We start from the raw sequence: 18,649 nt of genomic DNA, 5'->3' as shown, positions 1-18,649 counted from the left end.
TTAATTATTCATTAATTATGGAAAAGAGGCAGCGCTGGCTCCATGGCTCCGGCAGCTCGAGCCGTGTTGCTGTAGCCTGTGAAGGGGCAGGTCAGCCCTGCCCGCACTGTCTGCGGCATCCTACAGCCCGGGGGGTCAGCTGGTAGCCCCCCGCTTGCCCACTGCTCTGCTTGGCCGGACTGCGGCCGGGTGGAGGGACAGAGACCTGGGCCATGGGCTGGAGATGGGAGCCCAGGGGCGTGCGTGGGGGCGCGGGGACCCGCTCCTGCGCCTGTACGAGAGGGCAGCTTATTTCTGCCGAGGGGACAATTGGCAGCCCACTAATTTAATTATGGAGGCTGCGGAAAGAGGAGCTCATCTACCAGGTGCTGAGCCTTGTTAAGCTAATTGTCTCCCTCTCTCCGCTTTCTTCCCCCCTCCCACATTGCCAGAGATGCTGCGGTTGCCTAATTAAGTTATCAGAAAGATAATGGCTGGTTCTGAATCCAGTGCCTTTAAGAAAAGCATCCATCTAATAATTGCTTTTCTGCGAGCAGATAAATGCTGAGGTGGAATTTCGGCCGGCGTGGAGGGGTTGGCTGGGGCTTTCCCCAGGGCAGGGCTCGTTGTGCTCAGCAGGTCGGCGTCTCTCCGTCCTGTTCTTAGCATGGTGGCCCTGTGAGGTGGAGACATCTTCCCACTGTCTTCTTCTCAGCAGCACCTTCCACTCTCCCTGGCCGCGTTCCTGGGAGGAACAAAAGCCTCAGTTTCTGGGCACTGAACCTGGGATGCTTCTCCTCCTGGGGCAGCGTCTCCCCCGAGCCCCACAGTGGCCCGTCCCCATGGGAGGAAGGTTCTCCAGCATCCTCTGCCTCTCCCCTCCGCAGTCCCGCCGCTGATCCAGCCCTTCGAGTTCCCGCCAGCCTCCATCGGGCAGCTCCTCTACATCCCCTGCGTGGTGTCCTCCGGGGACATGCCCATCCACATCACCTGGAGGAAGGACGGCCACGTCATCCTCTCCGGCTCCGGGGTCACCATCGAGAGCAAGGAGTTCATGAGCTCCCTGCAGATCTCCAGCGTCTCCCTCAAGCACAACGGCAACTACACCTGCATCGCCAGCAACGACGCTGCCACGGTCAGCCGGGAGCGGCAGCTCATCGTGCGGGGTGAGTGCTGCGGGGGGACCAGCCGGTCCCCAGTGCTGTCACCACCTTGGGCTGGGGAGGTGGGACAGTGACAGCAGAGAGCAGAGCAAAGTGACAAGGCCGGAGGGGGACAGCGTTGTTGCGCGGCCACAGGAGTGGTGCAGAAGCAGGCGGGGAGGTTGGGACACGGGGCTGAGCCTGAGCAGCCACAGTCCCGCAGGCAGGGAGGGGTTGCAAGGAGCCGGTGGGGTTTTTCTTACACTGTCCATCTTTCCTCTCAAATTACTCAGTGCCTCCTCGTTTTGTGGTCCAACCCAACAACCAAGATGGCATTTATGGCAAAGCTGGGGTGCTGAATTGCTCCGTTGATGGATACCCCCCTCCAAAAGTCATGTGGAAACACGCCAAAGGTGAGACACGGGGTCCTCCGGGCGGGTGGGAGCACCCCCTTTGCACGGCTGCCCCAGCACTGAGCCCCCCCAGCTCTGCTCTGCCCGGGCTGAGCTCGGTGTCCCCGTGTCCCCTGCCAGGGAGCGGCAACCCCCAGCAGTACCACCCCATCCCGCTGACGGGCCGCATCCAGATCCTGCCCAACAGCTCGCTGCTCATCCGCCACGTGCTGGAGGAGGACATCGGCTACTACCTCTGCCAGGCCAGCAACGGCGTGGGCACCGACATCAGCAAGTCCATGTTCCTCACCGTGAAGAGTAAGTAGCTGGGACCGCGCATCCCCGCCAGCAGTGCACGGGGAGGGCATCGATTCCCCTCCTCCAGGGACCCGCTTCCCTTCTGCTATTAAACACGCTTTGTCCTTAATAAAACCCAGCGATCAATCTACATCGTGCAGGAGGAAAAGAAATAGCTGGGCTAATTTGACAGGGAAGGGCCGGGAAGCGTTGTTAGACACCGTGTTTGAACTGCGCTTATTATTGGATTCCTCTCCCGTTGCTATCAGCAGAATACATAATCTCCAGCTCCTCTTTATTTGTTTGGATTGTTGCTGCCGTGAGCGTTCAAACCTCAAAAAGAAGGTGGCGGAGGGGGGACCAGCCCCATCACGTTTGCTCCCGCGTGTCACCAGAGCTGAGTGCGGACCAGCTCTGTGCAGGATGAGGCAAGGAGAGAGCGGCCGTGGCTCGGGCAGCCCCTCGCTGCCTGCCGTCCCCGTCTGCTGCCATCGGCTGGCGTTTCTCTCGGGGCCTCTCCCCGCCCCACCTCTGCTTTCCTGGCTTTCTGCTCCCCTCCCTGTCAGCTGTTTAATTTATCCCGCCGACTGATGAATGGAAACGAGGGACTTCAAACGGCGCACTTCAATAAGGCGCAGGTACAAAGTCGAGGCGATTAATCCCGAGCGAGCGTGCCGAAGTCTGGGAGCCGCCGCCGCTGCCTTGTCCCCGCTATCTGCTGTAATTGCATCCCAGGACAGGCTGCTTGCTGACTTGAATAGCACATAACCTTATTATGCGTGTGCTTTTCCATTTTCTGGAGACCTCACAGCCTTTGAAAAGGTTTGGATGAATAGGTAGATGAGGCGCCACAGCCCATTAAGCATTATATGGGGCTCTTTGTTTTGTTTCATTTTTGGATATTTTGTTTGTTTAGTGAAATGTCAGGCCAATTAAAGTGAGATCAGCGCTGGCTTTCCTTGAAAGTCAGGCCACTGCGGACAGAGTTAAATGAAAGTTAATCAGAGCGCAGACAGAGCGCGCTGGGTCAGCGGGGAGAGGGGAGCAGCCCTGGCGCGTCCCCTGCCCCGACGCCGCGGCGATGGGCTCCGGGCAGAGGGGCAGCGGTCCGCACGGCGCGGGGACAGACGTGTTTGGAAGTTCACTGCTGTACGACGACAGCATAACTGATTGCTTCCATGCAATTTGAATTAATCTCATGCTTCAGGTGAAACTCAGCTAATCAGTGTAGAAAGGAAGCTGGAATGGGTGCAATCAAATTAACATCACAGAGCCGGCTCCAAACAAGAAAGAGGGGGGCGCGGGAGGCAGGCACAGCCCTTGTCACCGTTCTCGTTCAGTTGTCACCGGCGGGCTGCGGAGCGGCGAGTGCCCCAGCCCGGTGTGGGATGCCGACATCTCCCTTTGTCGCCAGCCTTATCTCTGCCCAGCAAGCAGCACCAGCCCTTGTCTGGCCGTGTTAACAAGCCCGTGGGCGCGGGGAGAGCACAGGGGGGACACGTGGGTGCAGAAAGCATTGGAGGCCAGGCTCTCCTAGAGGAAACCTGCCTGCACAGCGGACCTGGGCTCTGGCCGATGCTCTGATGGGCAGGACGCAGCGTTCCTGATGTCCCTGTGCCTGGGAAGGCTCCAGTGGCCGGTGCCAGGTGTTCTGTCCCTCTGCAAGTGGCAGGACTGCTGCAGGGTGGGCATCGGGTACCAGTGTGCAAGAGATGCTGCTTGTGCACCCTGGTCTGTGCCGTCTGCACGGCTGGTTGTTGGGGTTTTCTTTGGGTTTCTTTTGCTGCTTCCCCCGCCCTGGGCTGCTTGTCGCTCTCCTGGGACCCCGGCAATTGAGAGGAGTTGATATGTTTACATCCAAGGAGCTGCTTTTAATCAAACATCAATAAGTGCATTTCAGCGAAGCAGAGCCTGAAACGGAGCTCCTCTCCCGGGGCTGCTGCTCGCGGGCAGGGGTGGCGCCTCGGGGGCTGCCACAGCCCGGGCTGAACCGGGGCTGCGAGCAAGGAAGCAGCACCAGGTGTCCCCCCGCCAAAACCTGCAGGGTGGCCTCTTGGTGGCCAGCGATAGCAAGAGATAGATCGAGAGGAAGCGGCCTCAAGTTCCACCAGGGGAGGTTGAGGTTGGACCTTGGGAGCAATTTCTTCCCCCAAGGGCTGTGGGGCATTGGAACAGGCTGCCCAGGGCAGTGCTGGAGTCACCATCCCTAGAGGGGCTGGACACATGGAGACGAGGTTCTCAGGGACGTGGGGCAGTGCCAGGGGTGGGTTGACGGTTGGACTTGATGATCTTGAGGGTTTTTCCAACCAAAATGATTCTGTGATTGTCATGGCAGGAGCCCAGTGAGGTAGCTCTGTCCCAGCCGCCGGGCACCTGCCCTGCACCCCACACACACGGGCAGCTCGGGAGGAAAGCTTTCCTGAGCTGCTAATTGAATTACATTGCCACAGAAAGCCGAGAAGTCGTAGCTCATTAGAGCCTCTTGTGTCCCATTATAACAGTGTGTGTTGCCTTTGCGGATTGTCATTATCATACATTACTGCGGGACTCAGCACTGCTGTTTGTTTATGCATTGCATTTTTTTTTTGCTTACCCAGGCTGCCCTCGCCCCCCAGCCCGTTTCCGCGTGGCGGTGCCCAAGCACCCAGCTGGGGGGCGGCAGCTGTGTGCCGGGGCTGTGGCACTAACCAGCAGCAACAGGGATTCACGTATGGTCCTGAGAGCCGTCACCGGCTGTGCCGCACCCGCTGTGCCAGGGACGTGCCCGCACTGGGTGCTGCAGCCTGGTTGGGCAGCCTGCGGCCTCCCCACCAGCCTCGTTTGCATATTGGGGTGCCCGTGATTAAAAAATATATATATTATCTCTGATATCTGCAATGCAAAGTGGCCTTGCTGATGTGAAATCGCACTCTATATTCTGCCCAGGTTTATACGAGTGAATTATGCAAATCCGTGATGGAAAACATTCTTCCTCTCATCCTCGGGAGTGTAAAACCTTAGTCAATAATTCATACCCGCACGTCTCAGACTGGAGGCTTTCTCTTCATTATAGCGTGCACTTGGTTATTTGTCTTTCACGTTTTATTGTCTACCCCGGTGTAATGCTATGCATTATAAAATTTATCTGCTTCATTATTTTACGATCCTGAGCTGTATAATGCAGCGAGACGGTTCCGCTTCGGGCTGCCCAGCCTCTCGGTGAGACCCGCATCCGTCCCCTCCCCGGCGGGGTCTGCGGGCTGTGCCGGGGCCGGGCAGCCGCAGGTGACACCGAGCTGTCCCCCGGGCTCACGCGTGTCCCCCCTCCCCGCAGTCCCGGCCATGATCACCTCCCACCCCAACACCACCATCGCCATCAAGGGCCAGACCAAGGAGCTGAACTGCACGGCCCGGGGCGAGCGGCCCATCATCATCCGCTGGGAGAAGGGGGACACCGTCATCGACCCCGACCGCAACATGCGCTACGCCATCGCCACCAAGGACAACGGCGACGAGGTCATCTCCACCCTCAAGGTGAGGGGCCGGGGGTTGTGCGCCCACCTCTTGCTCAGGTGATGGAGGGGACAGGTGGCACGGGTCAGTGGTCCCCGGTGGGTGTCACAGAGCTTGGTGCAGCCAGGCGAAGCACCTGGCCAGCGCCTGGGCTTTTACAACCAGCCTAAGAGTTAGTGCTGCCCTGGTGCGGGGAGCCAGCCGCACCGATTTAAAACCAGCCACTGTCCGCCTGCTGTGAGAAACCACTGGGTTTTGCACTAAATATCGGCTGCCTGTACAGCTCTGGTTGCAAAGGAGTTTTGCAGCACCAGGGACATCTGAAAGAACAAATCTTCAGGGCGTGTCTGAGCCAGGGGCCAGGGGTTTGGGGGTGACCTGTCTCTGCGACAGCGGGGACGCGGTGCTCGGGGCAGCCCAGTCTGAAGTGGCTCCTGTTCTCTCCCTGGAACGCTGGCAGCTGAAGCCAGCCGACCGCGGGGACTCGGTCTTCTTCTCCTGCCACGCCATCAACTCCTATGGCGAGGACAGAGGCTTGATCCAGCTCACCGTCCAAGGTATTTGTTCCCCCGGGGTGCAAAGCCTCGCCACGAGGATCCCCCTGTTCCCGAGGGGCTCCTTTCCCTCCTGTCCCCAACCCGCCTCTCTGTCCCCAAGAGCCCCCGGACCCACCGGAGCTGGAGATCCGCGAGGTGAAAGCCCGGAGTATGAATTTGCGATGGACGCAGCGGTTTGACGGCAACAGCATCATCACCGGCTTCGACATTGAGTACAAGAACAAGTCAGGTAGGTGACGGCTGATGTCCCCTCCCCTCCCTGTGCCACCGCAGGTGCTGTGTCCCGTGCTGGGCTGCGTGGGCAGGTGTGGGGCTGCCCCAAGGGAATATTCCACATCCCGGTTCCTTTGATGAGGAAAGGAAAGAGCAGCATTAATGAAATATGTTGATTTCTGTTGGATGGGAGCATTTGAAAGGGAATATTAAAAGCGACAATATTTGCAAAAAGAGCCCAAGCTAGACTGCACAACAGCGAGGAGGGGGAGCAGCACATCTCTGCAGGGGCCCGGGATGGAAGACAGGAGTGCTTGGGGACTGCACCCCCTTGGGACCGCAGGGTTCGAGTGCTCACCCTCCTCCTGGCTCACTCCCCCGCTTTTCCAGATTCCTGGGATTTTAAGCAGTCTACGCGCAACATCTCCCCGACCATCAACCAGGCGAACATCGTGGACCTGCACCCCGCCTCGGTGTACAGCATCCGCATGTACTCCTTCAACAAGATCGGGCGCAGCGAGCCCAGCAAGGAGCTCACCATCAGCACGGAGGAAGCAGGTGCCGCTCGGGGGGCACCCAGGGGTTTCCGAACCAGGAGCAGCTTTCCCTGATGAGTTTCAACATGTCCTTTTGGGTCTGTTTCTCCGCAGCTCCCGACGGGCCTCCCATGGATGTCACCTTGCAGCCGATGACGTCCCAGAGCATCCAGGTCACCTGGAAGGTGAGCGGGGCCGGGGCGGCGCGTGGGCTTTCCCTGGGCACGGGGGCTTGGGCCAAGGTACGAAGACCAGGAGGAATTTCCAGGGCAAAATGTAAACCCAAAGGCTGGGCGTGCAGCTCACACGGGGTCCTGATTAATCATGTTTTGTAACAAGCTCATTATCTCGTAGGATGCCCGTGGGGGTCCATGGGGAGAGAGGGGATAAATATGTAAAAAGTAAGATGCTGGGTTGCAAAGTGTTTGAGGAGAGACCAATAAAAATTAGAATTGGATTTATTTTTCCAAAGGTGCATAATGAAAAATAAAATTGATTATAAAGTTAGGACTTCAGAATGAACCGGTAAGTCAATAAATTTAGGGTTCCAGCTTCTCCCCCAACTCCCCTTAAGCTCTGAGAAACAGTTTAATGGAAAATAAGATTCACTCGAAAGATAAGTCACTTCGTTTTAAGAGTATTTCAGTGAGATGGATCGCCCTGGCTTTGTAACATAAATTTGCAATCAACCCTATCGATTTCTTAATGCTTCAGAGAAATATTGTTAAGATTGATCTCAGCCTGGCCTTGTGCATTTTTAAGGCTGTCAGACTTGGGGGGTTTCCCTCCTCTTGTTGAACTGCTCCAGCTGGTGATCGGCCCTGGCCAGGCACATCCCGCCTCTCTGGTGGCCCCAAGGACCCGGTGGCCCTTTTTTGTCACAATTCTGCCGCTCGGGATGTCTGCTGGAGCGCTGCTGGGGGGGAGAGAAAGCTTAAAACATTGAGGAAAAGGTGCGGGGGAGAGGTGGTGGGGGCAAGGGAGCCCGGCGAGCTGCCCGGGACGCGCTTGCTGAGCTGCCACCGCTCCGTCCCGCAGGCCCCCAAGAAGGAGCTGCAGAACGGGGTGATCCGCGGCTACCAGATCGGCTACCGGGAGAACAGCCCGGGCAGCAACGGGCAGTACAGCATCGTGGAGATGAAGGCCACGGGGGACAGCGAGGTCTACACGCTGGACAACCTGAAGAAGTTTGCGCAGTACGGGGTGGTGGTGCAGGCGTTCAACCGCGCGGGGACGGGACCCTCGTCCAGCGAGATCAACGCCACCACGCTGGAGGACGGTAAGGCTGCCGCGCTCCCCGGCGGGGTCCCCAGCCCTCTGCCCCGGCCCCAGCACGGTTTGGGGGGCTGCCCCCCGGCAGCGTTTGCTCTGGGCTGTGCACACGTGTGCACCCGCAGCTGCCCCAGGAGGGGTTGTGAGCACGGGGACACCGGGACGTCTGGACGGCGATGGCACCGGGTTTCTGGGGCAATTAGAAGGACATGGAGGTGGATTCTGGTGCCAGGGAGGTTTCCATCCGGGAAAGATTGCTGGTGGCCTCAGTCATTTTAAAAACAACAAGAAAAAAGTTTTGCAGTGCGTTTGCATAGCAGTTTTTCATACTTAATTAAGGTCCTCGTTAGCCTGTCAAACCACGATCATTTCCTGGCTACATTAGCACTCCTCCTGGGGTATTCAAGGGCCCCTGCTTTAGCAATAGTGTCTTTTCCATAATTATATTACCTTCATTTTGTTCAAACGGACTATCTGTATTAGTTTATTATGCTCCGTCCCTAATTACACAGTGCTTATATTTTTGCACCTAAGTAATATGAAACAATAATCATTTTCAAAGAGAATCGTTACGGTGATGTATTATCATTTAAATGCTCATAAAAATTAGCGTTACCTCTTATGGGGCAATGGGATCTCATTACCTCGCATCCAGCCAGTTCTCCCGCTCTCCCCTTGCTGGGAAGCGCCGTGTGTCCCGGTGGCCTCTCCCTGCGCCCTGGCACGTGTCACCTCTCCATTCTGCTGATCATCCCCCTGTCCATCCCCTCAGTTCCCAGCCAGCCCCCCGAGAACGTGCGGGCCATCTCCATCACGTCGGACGTGGCCGTGATCTCCTGGTCAGAGCCCCCACGCAGCACCCTCAACGGGGTGCTCAAGGGGTACCGGGTCATCTTCTGGTCCCTCTACATGGACGGAGGTGAGTGCTCCTGGTGATGCGGGGGGCACCGGGGGTGGCGCGGGGCTGACGGCCCCGTCTCCCCGCAGAGTGGGGCGAGATGCAGAACATCACGACGACGCGGGAGCGCGTGGAGCTGCGCGGCATGGAGAAGTTCACCAACTACAGCGTGCAGGTGCTGGCGTACACCCAGGCGGGCGACGGCGTCCGCAGCAGCGTGCTCTACATCCAGACCAAGGAGGACAGTAAGTGGGTTTGCTCTCCTCGTGTCCCACCTGATAAACCGCGGCAACGTGTGTTAATTAGAAGTAAGAAGACCGAGTGTTGGGAAGGAGCTGTTGGCAATGATAGAGGTGGCTGTGCAGCCCTGGAGCAGGCAGGCAGGGCTGGCCGGACTTGTCCATCCTTTTGGTTTGGGTCTTGCTGCCGTCACTTGGGGTTGCAGCCGCCACCAGCCAGCGTCAGGAGACGAGCGCTTGCTCGTGCTGCAGCGCCTTGTGTTGCTACACCAGAGCGGCTGGGGGGTGCAGAGGAAACCCCCCGTGTACAGCCATGGGCAGGGCATTTCTCTTTTTATTTTTTTCTTTTCCTTAAGTGCGGATATTTAAATATTTACACCCCTGCTTGCCCTACTTTAATGCCATTAACTCCTGGCAGAGCTTTTCTGGGCCCGTGGGCTGGTGCTGCTGCCTCCCGTCCTGGGGAGCGGCAGATGCTGGGGGGACGCAGCGGGCAGGGGAAGGCTGAGCCGCTCCGGCGGATTACAGAGACAGAGGAGACAGCCAGTAAAAGCCAATCATGGCTTCTAAACCAGAGCCTGGGCTGCAGTTAATCCTCCTGCCTCCGGCTCGGCAGGGGAGCGGGGCCGCCCATGGAGAGGTGTCCCAGGGGCGGCGGGGTGACGGTGGGGTGACCTGCGGACCTGGCCCCATGTGCTCCTGCGCAATGCTGGCGTGGAAACGCCGCTGCAGCGGCTCCCCAGCGTGCAGTCGGCATGGACACAGCCCTGCAGCGCGCAGGGACCGCGGGGACGTCCCGCTGCCGGCTCTGCCACCCTCTTGCTGCTGCAGTTCCAGGTCCCCCGGCCGGCATCAAGGCTGTGCCCTCGTCCGCTAGCAGCGTGGTGGTGTCCTGGCTGCCGCCGGCCAAGCCCAACGGCATCATTCGGAAGTACACCATCTTCTGCTCCAGCCCCGGCTCGGGGCAGCCGGTACGGGACGGGGATCGGCGGGTGTGCCGGGGGACGCTGCGCGGTCCCTTCCTCGGGCGCCTGCCCCGCGCAGCGCTCCCTCCGCAAGGGGAATCATGCCAGCAGCTGATTGAAAATAAAACAGAAATCAAACCTGGCCCCAGCCCTCCTTCACGAGGGAGAGGTTGATGGGAGGTCTGCAGACTAGTGCTTATCAAAAGCTCCTTCTCAAACTCATTTCACTATCTGAGCCTCTGGTTTCCAGGGCAACATAATCTTTTCATCAAAGCAACTGGTAAAACCGCTGGGATCCGATATTGTTTTCTTGGCATCTTGTCAAAACTGTCATTTGGGTAAAAAAAATTATGTATACTATACAATATTCATATAGGCCCCTGCTTGTGGGGTACATTTCCATGTGTGGACCCCACAAGGGCACACGTTTGGAGATGGTAAACGCACAGATACCTGTGCACACATAAATACCGCACCCATCCTGTGCAATGGGGATGGGTGCTGGGCGGCCCTTCTCCATGAGACATGCTTGGGGCACAATGGCTTCGGCCCCAGTGTGATGGAGAGTGGCTTCGGTGCGAGCCAGAGCTCTGCGGAGGACCCTGGCTCAGGGGCAGTGGCTGCATCGCTGCGTGCGATGCAGGAGGCAATCCCACGTGGGGCTTTGGGGACCTCCTGGCTGCTCCCCGGGACTGCACAAGGGGTTTGCAGCCTGGCCAGGACTTGCCTCCGTGCCTGGCCCCGCTGCAGCGCCGGGGAAGCGTCCTTTCCCGGGAACAAATCCTGCCGTGGCAGCCATCTGTTCCTCGGGCTCCAGCTCCCTGGAGAAATGCCGACACCAGCCGGTTTGCACGGGCATTGAGACTCCACGCAGGGCTGCACCGCTGCTGGGGAGCGAACCCGTCCCTCGGGGAGCAAAGGCAGCTCTGCAGGGACTGGTCCCGCTGCAGGGACGGCTGGGGCGACGGGGATGGAAGGGACGCCCTGAACTGGGAACGCTGGGGTGCTGGGGGGTGCCTGGGCACAGGCAGGCAGCCCAGAGGCAGCTTTGCCAGGGTGAGGGTCTCACAGAGGCTTTACCTTCTCCTGTCCCCCGCCCAGGCCCCCAGCGAGTATGAGACCAGCCCCGACCAGCTCTTCTACCGCATCGCCCACCTGAGCCGTGGGCAGCAGTACCTGCTGTGGGTGGCCGCCGTCACCTCCGCCGGCCGCGGCAACATCAGCGAGAAGGTCACCATCGAGCCCGCCGGGAAAGGTACGGCGGGGTCTGGCTGGCGGGGGGACATGCGCGGTGGCTCTGCTGTCCCCTGCCCCAGGGTGGCGGTGGCTGCTCCCTGTCAGCGGGGACAGCGGGGGTGACTTGTGCCCAGGGCAGGGGAGGGACAGCACGGGGGGGTCTCAGCTGTCGTTACACACCAGGCTGACCTCCTCCTTGCCCCCAGCCCCTGCCAAGATCATCTCCTTCGGGGGCACCGTCACCACCCCCTGGATGAAGGACGTGCGGCTGCCCTGCAACTCCGTGGGGGAGCCGGTCCCCGCCATCAAGTGGACCAAGGACAGGTACCAAGGGGGTGTCACGGCCAGGGACAGGGGCTGGTGCTGGCTGCGTCGCCCTTGATGTGTCACACGTGGCTGATGCACCTTCTTTTCTCTCCCGGCAGCGAGGACTCCGCCATCCCGGTGACGGTGGACGGCCACCGGCTGATCCAGCCCAATGGCACATTGGTGCTGCGCTCGGTGAAAGCCGAGGACTCCGGATACTACACCTGCACCGCCACCAACACCTGGGGCTTCGACACCATCATCATCAACCTGCTGGTGCAAGGTGAGGGCGCTGGGGGTGCCTGCGGTCCCAAATCTGTGCCCAGGAGCGGGGATCCGGCACAGTCACGCTCACTCTTGGCAGCCGCTGCGTGCGAGGTGCTCACGGGCTTCTCCCTCCTCCCCAGTGCCCCCGGACCAGCCCCGCCTGACCGTCTCCAAGACCTCGGCATCGTCCATCACGCTGGCCTGGATTCCCGGGGACAACGGGGGCAGCTCCATCCGAGGTATGTCCGCGCACGCTCTTCTGTACTCAGTTTCCCCCTCTCTGAAACACTCCAGAGTAAAGCTGATGCTTCCGAGATTGTAGGACGGCTGCCGGTCACAATGAGGGGTCTGTAAGGTGTTTTCAACAAGTTGCAGTGGCTGAAGTAGCTAATGAAGGGCATGTCATTGTTTAGGTGCTGGTGGCCAGAGCCAGCTCCAGAGGCTGCTCCTGGCGTTGCTGGGACTCTGAACCCGACAGGATAGGATCTGTCCCACGTCCCCTGACCCTGGTGGGCTGGGGGCTTCAGGAGGGCTCCGGGAGCATCCCTGCTTTCCTGAGCCTCCTTTCTGCTCTGATTCGTTTCATGAATTATACGTGTGAACATCTGCACGGGGAGCGGGGAAGGAGACCTCGCTTACAATTAATTAAAAGCATGAAAGTAATTACAAGCAAATCTCCCCAGCCAGCCGCCTTTCACTCCAGCGGACTCTGTTGATAAATTTGGTTATAATTGGATTAGAAATATTAAAAACATGCTGCAGGTACCAAATAAATAACTAGCAGGTGGCAGGCACCGTGGGTGGTGTGGGGGTGCCAGGGGTGGCTTCGACACGACTGGAAAGTGGGGCAGAGCCAGGAGGGTCCCGGTGCCCCTGTCCTCCAGCCGTGGGGAAGCCTCGGTACCGGGCAGGGCGAGAAACCTCCCTCCACTCAGCACCACCTCTGTACGGGCCCCTTAGCATCGCCACCCCGGCACCCGGACAGCACCAGCACCCGAGCAGTCCTGTTCTGATGCACGCACAAAGGCGGAAAGCCTGCTCTTCTCTGTTATTTTTATTGGAGAGCTGGTGAAACAACCTGCCAAAATATGCAGATCTATCAATGCACCATGAAAGCTCAGGATTTTGCATCGCCAGTAAGGTCAGGACAGTTGGGGCAGCAGAGACGCGCTGCCCAGGGGACGTCGGTGCCCTTGGTGGCACATCCCTCGCCCAAAGCTCCGCACACCACTCCCCGGGAAAGCCTGGCGAGCCCTTTCCAGGCAGCACAACGGATTCATTCATCCAGGACACGGTGTGCTCCCTAATGCTCCTAATCAAGGGAGAGGAGGCGTCGTGTGATGACAGAAGCAACTTCCCCGCAGCTTCCCGGGGGAGCTGGTGAATTGTGTCGTTCCCCGTACGGCCCCAAGCCAGCGCGGTCCGTGCTCCCGGGCGGAACCGAGCGCTGGGGCCGCGCTGCTGGCACTGCAGGCAGGCGACGTGTGGACCGGGGAGCAGACGGAGGACCGATTAGCCTCCTTTCTTTTACTGATGTCTTTAATTCCAACTTCAATGTGCGTAAATGTAGTAGTTTCACCTATGCTCAAGTTCATATTAATGAATATATGTGCTGCTAAATGTTCTCAGCATCACCAAGTTAAAAGCAATTTAAATATTCTGCATAATAGGGGCTCTAAAATTTCATACTAGTGGACATGCTGGCATTGAACTGAAATTTGTGTGGAACGTTTTTAGAAGCTTTCCAGACAAAAGCCACCATTTTCTGTTGAGATCAGGGACCATCCTTCTAGCAGGTGTATATTGAGGTTGGTCATGGTTGGACTCGATGACCTTAAAGCTGTTTTCCAGCCAAAGTTATTTTATGTTGGTTTTTTATATGGTTTCCATCACGGTTCGTGTGCAGTGGGGCAGGACTCGGTGTGCCTGTGAGGCTGCGTTGGATGTGGCCGCGGGATGTCCCCGAGGCGGGTGCATGTGTCACCCGTGCCCGAAGGTGACCGCCCCGTCCTTGCTCCCGCAGGCTTCGTGCTGCAGTACTCGGTGGACAACAGCGAGGAGTGGAAGGACGTGTTCATCAGCTCCTCCGAGCGCTCCTTCAAGCTGGAGAGCCTCAAGTGCGGCACCTGGTACAAGGTGAAGCTGGCGGCCAAGAACAGCGTCGGGGCCGGCCGCATCAGCGAGATCATCGAGGCCAAGACCCACGGCAGAGGTGAGCCCGTCCCGCCGCGTCCCCGGGGGGGACATCGCCGTCCCCTGTCCCCGCCAGCCCTCCTGACGGCCGCCCTCCCGCAGAGCCCTCCTTCAGCAAGGACCAGCACCTCTTCACGCACATCAACTCCACGCACGCGCGGCTGAACCTGCAGGGCTGGAGCAGCGGGGGCTGCCCCATCACCGCCATCGTCCTGGAGTACCGGCCCAAGGGCAACTGGCTGTGGCAGAGCCTGCGCACCAACAGCTCCGGCGAGGTCTTCCTCACCGAGCTGCGCGAGGCCACCTGGTACGAGCTGCGCATGAAGGCCTGCAACAGCGCGGGCTGCGGCAACGAGACCACGCAGTTCGCCACGCTGGACTACGACGGCAGTGAGTGTGGGGACGGGGCGGGGGGCAACGTCACCCCGGCCGGGGGTGTCCCGGGAGTCCTGACCGCCCGCCCGCTCTGCCCAGGCACCATCCCCCCCATCAAGTCCGCGCAGGGGGAGGGGGACGACGTGAAGAAGCTCTTCACCATCGCCTGCCCCGTCATCCTGGCCACGCTGGGGGTGGCCCTGCTCTTCGTCATCCGCAAGAAGAGGAAGGAGAAGCGGCTGAAGAGGCTGCGGGGTGAGATGGGGCGCGGGGGCGCAATGTGTGGGGCTGGACCGCAGAGCTGTGCCCTCCTGGGTGGGCTTGTCATGCCTTTCACAGCTCTTTGTAAAACCTTCTTCTTGTTCTCTTGCAGATGCCAAGAGTCTGGCTGAAATGCTGATCAGGTGTGTGTCTCACCTGCACGTGCTGGGTGGGGAATGCTGGGGGCTGGGGGGTCCGCGGTGCTTTAAGCCCAGGTTCAGCCCTATCTCAGGTTCAGCCCTTCTTGGGCTTGGCCCTGGGAGGGTTGTGTCAACCTGTGGCACAGCTGCCTGCAGCTCCTGCCTGCTCCTGCCCGCCGCAGGGGTGAGGCAGGCAGGTCCCAGCACCCGTGCTGGAGCTTTCTGGGGAGAGCTGAGCCCCTGCCAGGCTGGAGCCGCTGGGGCTCTCTCCGGTAATCGCCGGGTCTGCGTCCCCTCTCACCTCACAGCAAGAATAACCGCAGCTTTGACACGCCGGTGAAGGGGCCCCCGCAGGGCCCCCGCCTGCACATCGACATCCCGCGGGTCCAGCTGCTCATCGAGGACAAGGAGGGCATCAAGCAGCTGGGTAAGCACCGCGCTGGCCCCAAGACACGCGCAGTGTCCCCAGGCTGTCCCTGTCCCCAGCCCTGGCTGGAGAACAACCAGCAAAAGGGCAAATCTCCCATCCCCGTGTGCCCCAGAGCGCCGGTGGGTCTAAGCGCGGGTGGCAGGTGCCTGCAGCAAAGCCCTGCCTAGAGAAAGAGGTTTGAGCTGCAGCTTCTTCCCGCAGGGGATGACAAAGCCACCATCCCGGTGACCGACACGGAGTTCAGTCAGGCGGTGAACCCCCAGAGCTTCTGCACGGGCGTCTCGCTGCATCACCCCGCTCTGATCCAGAACACGGGACCCCTCATCGACATGTCGGACATCCGCCCTGGCACCAGTAAGTGGCTGCGGTGGGTTCGCTGGGAGCAGCGCGGTGCACTGGCAGACACGGGCACAAGGCAGGTGTGGGGGAGCCCCCGCGTGCCCTTTGGGACACTGGTCCCAGCACATCCCCTTCCAGAGGAGTGCAGGTCCTGTCCCCCAGCACTGCCCGTGCCGAGAAGCAGCTGTTGGCAAGGCAGGAGTGGGGAGCGCTCCAGGGAGATGCGCACACAGCATCCTGGCTGTCTCTGAGAGTGACCCACTGTGACCGCGTGTCACCTTTTGTGCCTCAGACCCGGTGTCCAGGAAGAGCGTGAAGTCTGCGCACAGCACCCGCAACCGGTACTCCAGCCAGTGGACCCTCACCAAGTGCCAGGCGTCCACCCCCGCCCGGACCCTCACCTCCGACTGGAGGACAGTGGGGTCCCAGCACGGCATCACGGTCACCGAGAGCGACAGCTACAGCGCCAGCCTCTCTCAGGACACAGGTGCGCTGGGGCTCCTGCGGCACAGGGCTCTCGCTGGCAGGGATCTGCTGGCGTGCGGTACGTGGGTTCATTGGCGGTGACATCGTACCGTGACTTGGGGGCGACTGCAGAAGTAGAATTTACCATTAATAGGATTGTGGAACTATAACTTCCACTGCAAGAGCCACTTGCTCTTGGCTGTGTTGAAACGTGTCCTCTGATTTCTAGCAAAGATTACGAATAGCATCATTAATTGGATGGATGCTCTTGTGCCAGGTCAGGCGCTCTGTGGGTTCCCGGCTGGTTGTTGAGCTCCAGGTTAACCGATGGTGTGGGGACCACCTGTGTGTGTGTGGGCTCTGCCCTGCCTGTGCCAGCTGTGGGCTGTGCTGTCACCTCCTGGTCCCCTCCAGAAGCTCTGGGGTGGCTCCTGAGCAGCAGGGCGAGTGCCCAGCTTTGGGGACAGGTGGCCGCGTGGATCTCAGCAGGGACAGCCTGGGCATTCCCACAAAAACGTGTGGAAAACGGGAATGTCACGCGTCTTCTCCCCCGCAGACAAGGGCCGGAACAGCATGGTGTCGACGGAGAGCGCCTCGTCCACCTACGAGGAGCTGGCTCGCGCCTACGAGCACGCCAAGCTGGAGGAGCAGCTGCAGCACGCCAAGTTCGAGATCACGGAGTGCTTCATCTCCGACAGCTCCTCCGACCAGATGACCACCGGCACCACCGACAACGCCGACAGCATGACCTCCATGAGCACCCCCTCGGAGCCGGGCATCTGCCGCTTCACCGCCTCCCCCCCCAAGCCCCAGGACAGCGAGCGCGGCAAGAGCGTGGCCGTCCCCATCCCGCACCGCGCCAGCAAGAGTACGTACGCACGGGCTGGGGCTCCTGTTCCATGTGCTGAGTCACACAGGGACAAACACACAAGTAAAGGGACTGGAAGAGGCAGGTCCTGTGAAAGGTGGGAGAGGAGGAGGGGAAAGCATCTCTCTCTGCCACCTTGCACAGTTACTGATCTTCCGGCATCGTCTGCTTTGCTTGTGTGTTCACGTGTTTGGTAAGGCTTTCTGTTGGAATCGCGGTGGGTTCTGCAGGGATCTTCTCTAGATCCCAGCACAAACTGGAAAAGATCCCCACAGAAACTATTTGTGATCTAACTCACGGTTCCGATCTCCTTCTCCTGACATTTCTTCACTTCTCTCTTCACATTTTTTTCTTCCCTTCACATTTCTTTTCCCTCCTCTTCACATTTCTTTGCTTCTCCCATCATTTCTGCTCCCCTTGCATGTTTTTATTGTATTCACTCTTCTCTTCTTCACTTTTCTCTGCTGCTTCTTGCTTATGCTCGCTTTGCTTTTATCTCCTTCACATGTCTTTACTCCACTTGCATTTCTTCTTTACTCCTTTTTTCTCATCTCCACATTTCTTTGCTCCTCTTCACTCTTTTCCATGTTTCTTTGCTCCTCCTCTCTCCTTTTTTCTCCTCCGCGCATTTCTTGTCATGAGGGACACCTTGCTAACAAATAACATGGCGCAATAGGTTTTCAGATTCAATGCAATGTAGTATGTACCCGTAACATGACAGATGATGTGTTATATGTGAAAGTAAGGATGTTGCGCAGTGTTGCTTCGTCACATTTAGCATCAGAGATACCAGTACTTTACAGGGCGTGTGCTCTGTAAAGCGGCGAGCGCTGCGGTGGGACCGTCGCCCGGCGGGTGCCGGTTTGCAGGCTGATGCTGTGACGCGGCTTCTGTCGTGTGACACCGATAACGCTGACCCCCTTCTCCTCTCCTCTCCCCCCCGCAGGCGACTACTGCAACCTGCCGCTGTACGCCAAGGCCGAGGCGTTCTTCCGCAAGGCGGAGGCGGCCGCGCCCTGCCCGGTGGTGCCGCCCCGCGACTCCGCCCGCGGCCCCGCCCGCGCCTACCACCCCCCCGGCCGCCACCTGACCCTGGAGCCCGGCCCCAAGCCCCCCGGGCTGCCGCCCCCGGCCCCCGCCGCAACCACCTTACCTCAGCGGACTCTCCCCATGCCCGGCACGACGGGGGCTGCGCCCGCCGCCAGCGCCGCCCCGCTGCCCCCCGCCGGCGCCGAGCCCCCCGCCAGCGCCGCCGCCAAGGTGGGGGGCTCCAGGGACTCGCTCCTAGAGATGAGCACGTCGGGGGGCGGCCGGCCCCAGAAGCCGGGGGCCGGAGCCTACTCCAAGTCCTACACGCTGGTGTAGGGCGCCCGCCACGGACGCTGCTCGTCTCCCCCACGCCGTTTATATTTAACTGAAAACTTGTACATAACGAACTCTTTTGTATAAATGAAGCTATTTTCTTCTTCTCCGAACAGAAAAAGAAACCAGGGCACAAAGAATTTGATGTTACAGATTTAAAAATATAATATATATGTAAACATATATATATATTTCACATCATTTTGAAAGGGGCACAAGGAAAGACTCAGCGACTTTTTTTTTGTTTGTTTGTTTTCCCTGATCTTGTCGGTGGTTTTAAAAAAAGGAACGTCTCAAAGACATTGCATGCTATTTTACTGTTCTGAAAACAACCGGAGTTGCTTCAATTTGCAAATGCTTATGTGTTAATACCTTTTTCTATGAAAAAAAACCCAGCGCTGTGTGCAATAAAGGTTATGTTTATA

General features: G+C 59.0%; 1 protein-coding gene across 2 annotated transcripts in view; it reads left to right on the top strand.

The window, feature by feature from the left end:
• Positions 1-18,649, top strand: part of DSCAML1 (DS cell adhesion molecule like 1) — a 95,779-nt gene extending 77,130 nt beyond the window's left edge. The window contains exons 9-33 of one of the 2 annotated variants that reach the window (XM_065651957.1): positions 867-1,145; positions 1,415-1,534; positions 1,655-1,831; positions 5,124-5,323; positions 5,763-5,859; positions 5,960-6,088; positions 6,463-6,630; positions 6,723-6,793; positions 7,647-7,887; positions 8,653-8,799; positions 8,868-9,023; positions 9,849-9,988; positions 11,084-11,237; positions 11,425-11,542; positions 11,644-11,807; positions 11,932-12,030; positions 13,815-14,003; positions 14,087-14,374; positions 14,459-14,614; positions 14,733-14,763; positions 15,084-15,187; positions 15,392-15,544; positions 15,822-16,016; positions 16,551-16,862; positions 17,809-18,649. In XM_065651957.1, coding sequence (XP_065508029.1) covers positions 867-1,145; positions 1,415-1,534; positions 1,655-1,831; positions 5,124-5,323; positions 5,763-5,859; positions 5,960-6,088; positions 6,463-6,630; positions 6,723-6,793; positions 7,647-7,887; positions 8,653-8,799; positions 8,868-9,023; positions 9,849-9,988; positions 11,084-11,237; positions 11,425-11,542; positions 11,644-11,807; positions 11,932-12,030; positions 13,815-14,003; positions 14,087-14,374; positions 14,459-14,614; positions 14,733-14,763; positions 15,084-15,187; positions 15,392-15,544; positions 15,822-16,016; positions 16,551-16,862; positions 17,809-18,227 — 4,307 coding nt within the window. In that variant the 3' untranslated portion in view covers positions 18,228-18,649. Of the gene's footprint in view, positions 1-866; positions 1,146-1,414; positions 1,535-1,654; positions 1,832-5,123; positions 5,324-5,762; positions 5,860-5,959; positions 6,089-6,462; positions 6,631-6,722; positions 6,794-7,646; positions 7,888-8,652; positions 8,800-8,867; positions 9,024-9,848; positions 9,989-11,083; positions 11,238-11,424; positions 11,543-11,643; positions 11,808-11,931; positions 12,031-13,814; positions 14,004-14,086; positions 14,375-14,458; positions 14,615-14,732; positions 14,764-15,068; positions 15,188-15,391; positions 15,545-15,821; positions 16,017-16,550; positions 16,863-17,808 lie in introns of both variants that reach the window. The other variant, XM_065651956.1, reaches the window with a different exon arrangement.

This window comes from Caloenas nicobarica, chromosome 26, assembly GCF_036013445.1.
Source record: "Caloenas nicobarica isolate bCalNic1 chromosome 26, bCalNic1.hap1, whole genome shotgun sequence".
Classification (NCBI taxonomy): Eukaryota; Metazoa; Chordata; class Aves; order Columbiformes; family Columbidae; genus Caloenas; species Caloenas nicobarica.
This window is presented reverse-complemented; position numbering and strand designations above follow the sequence as displayed.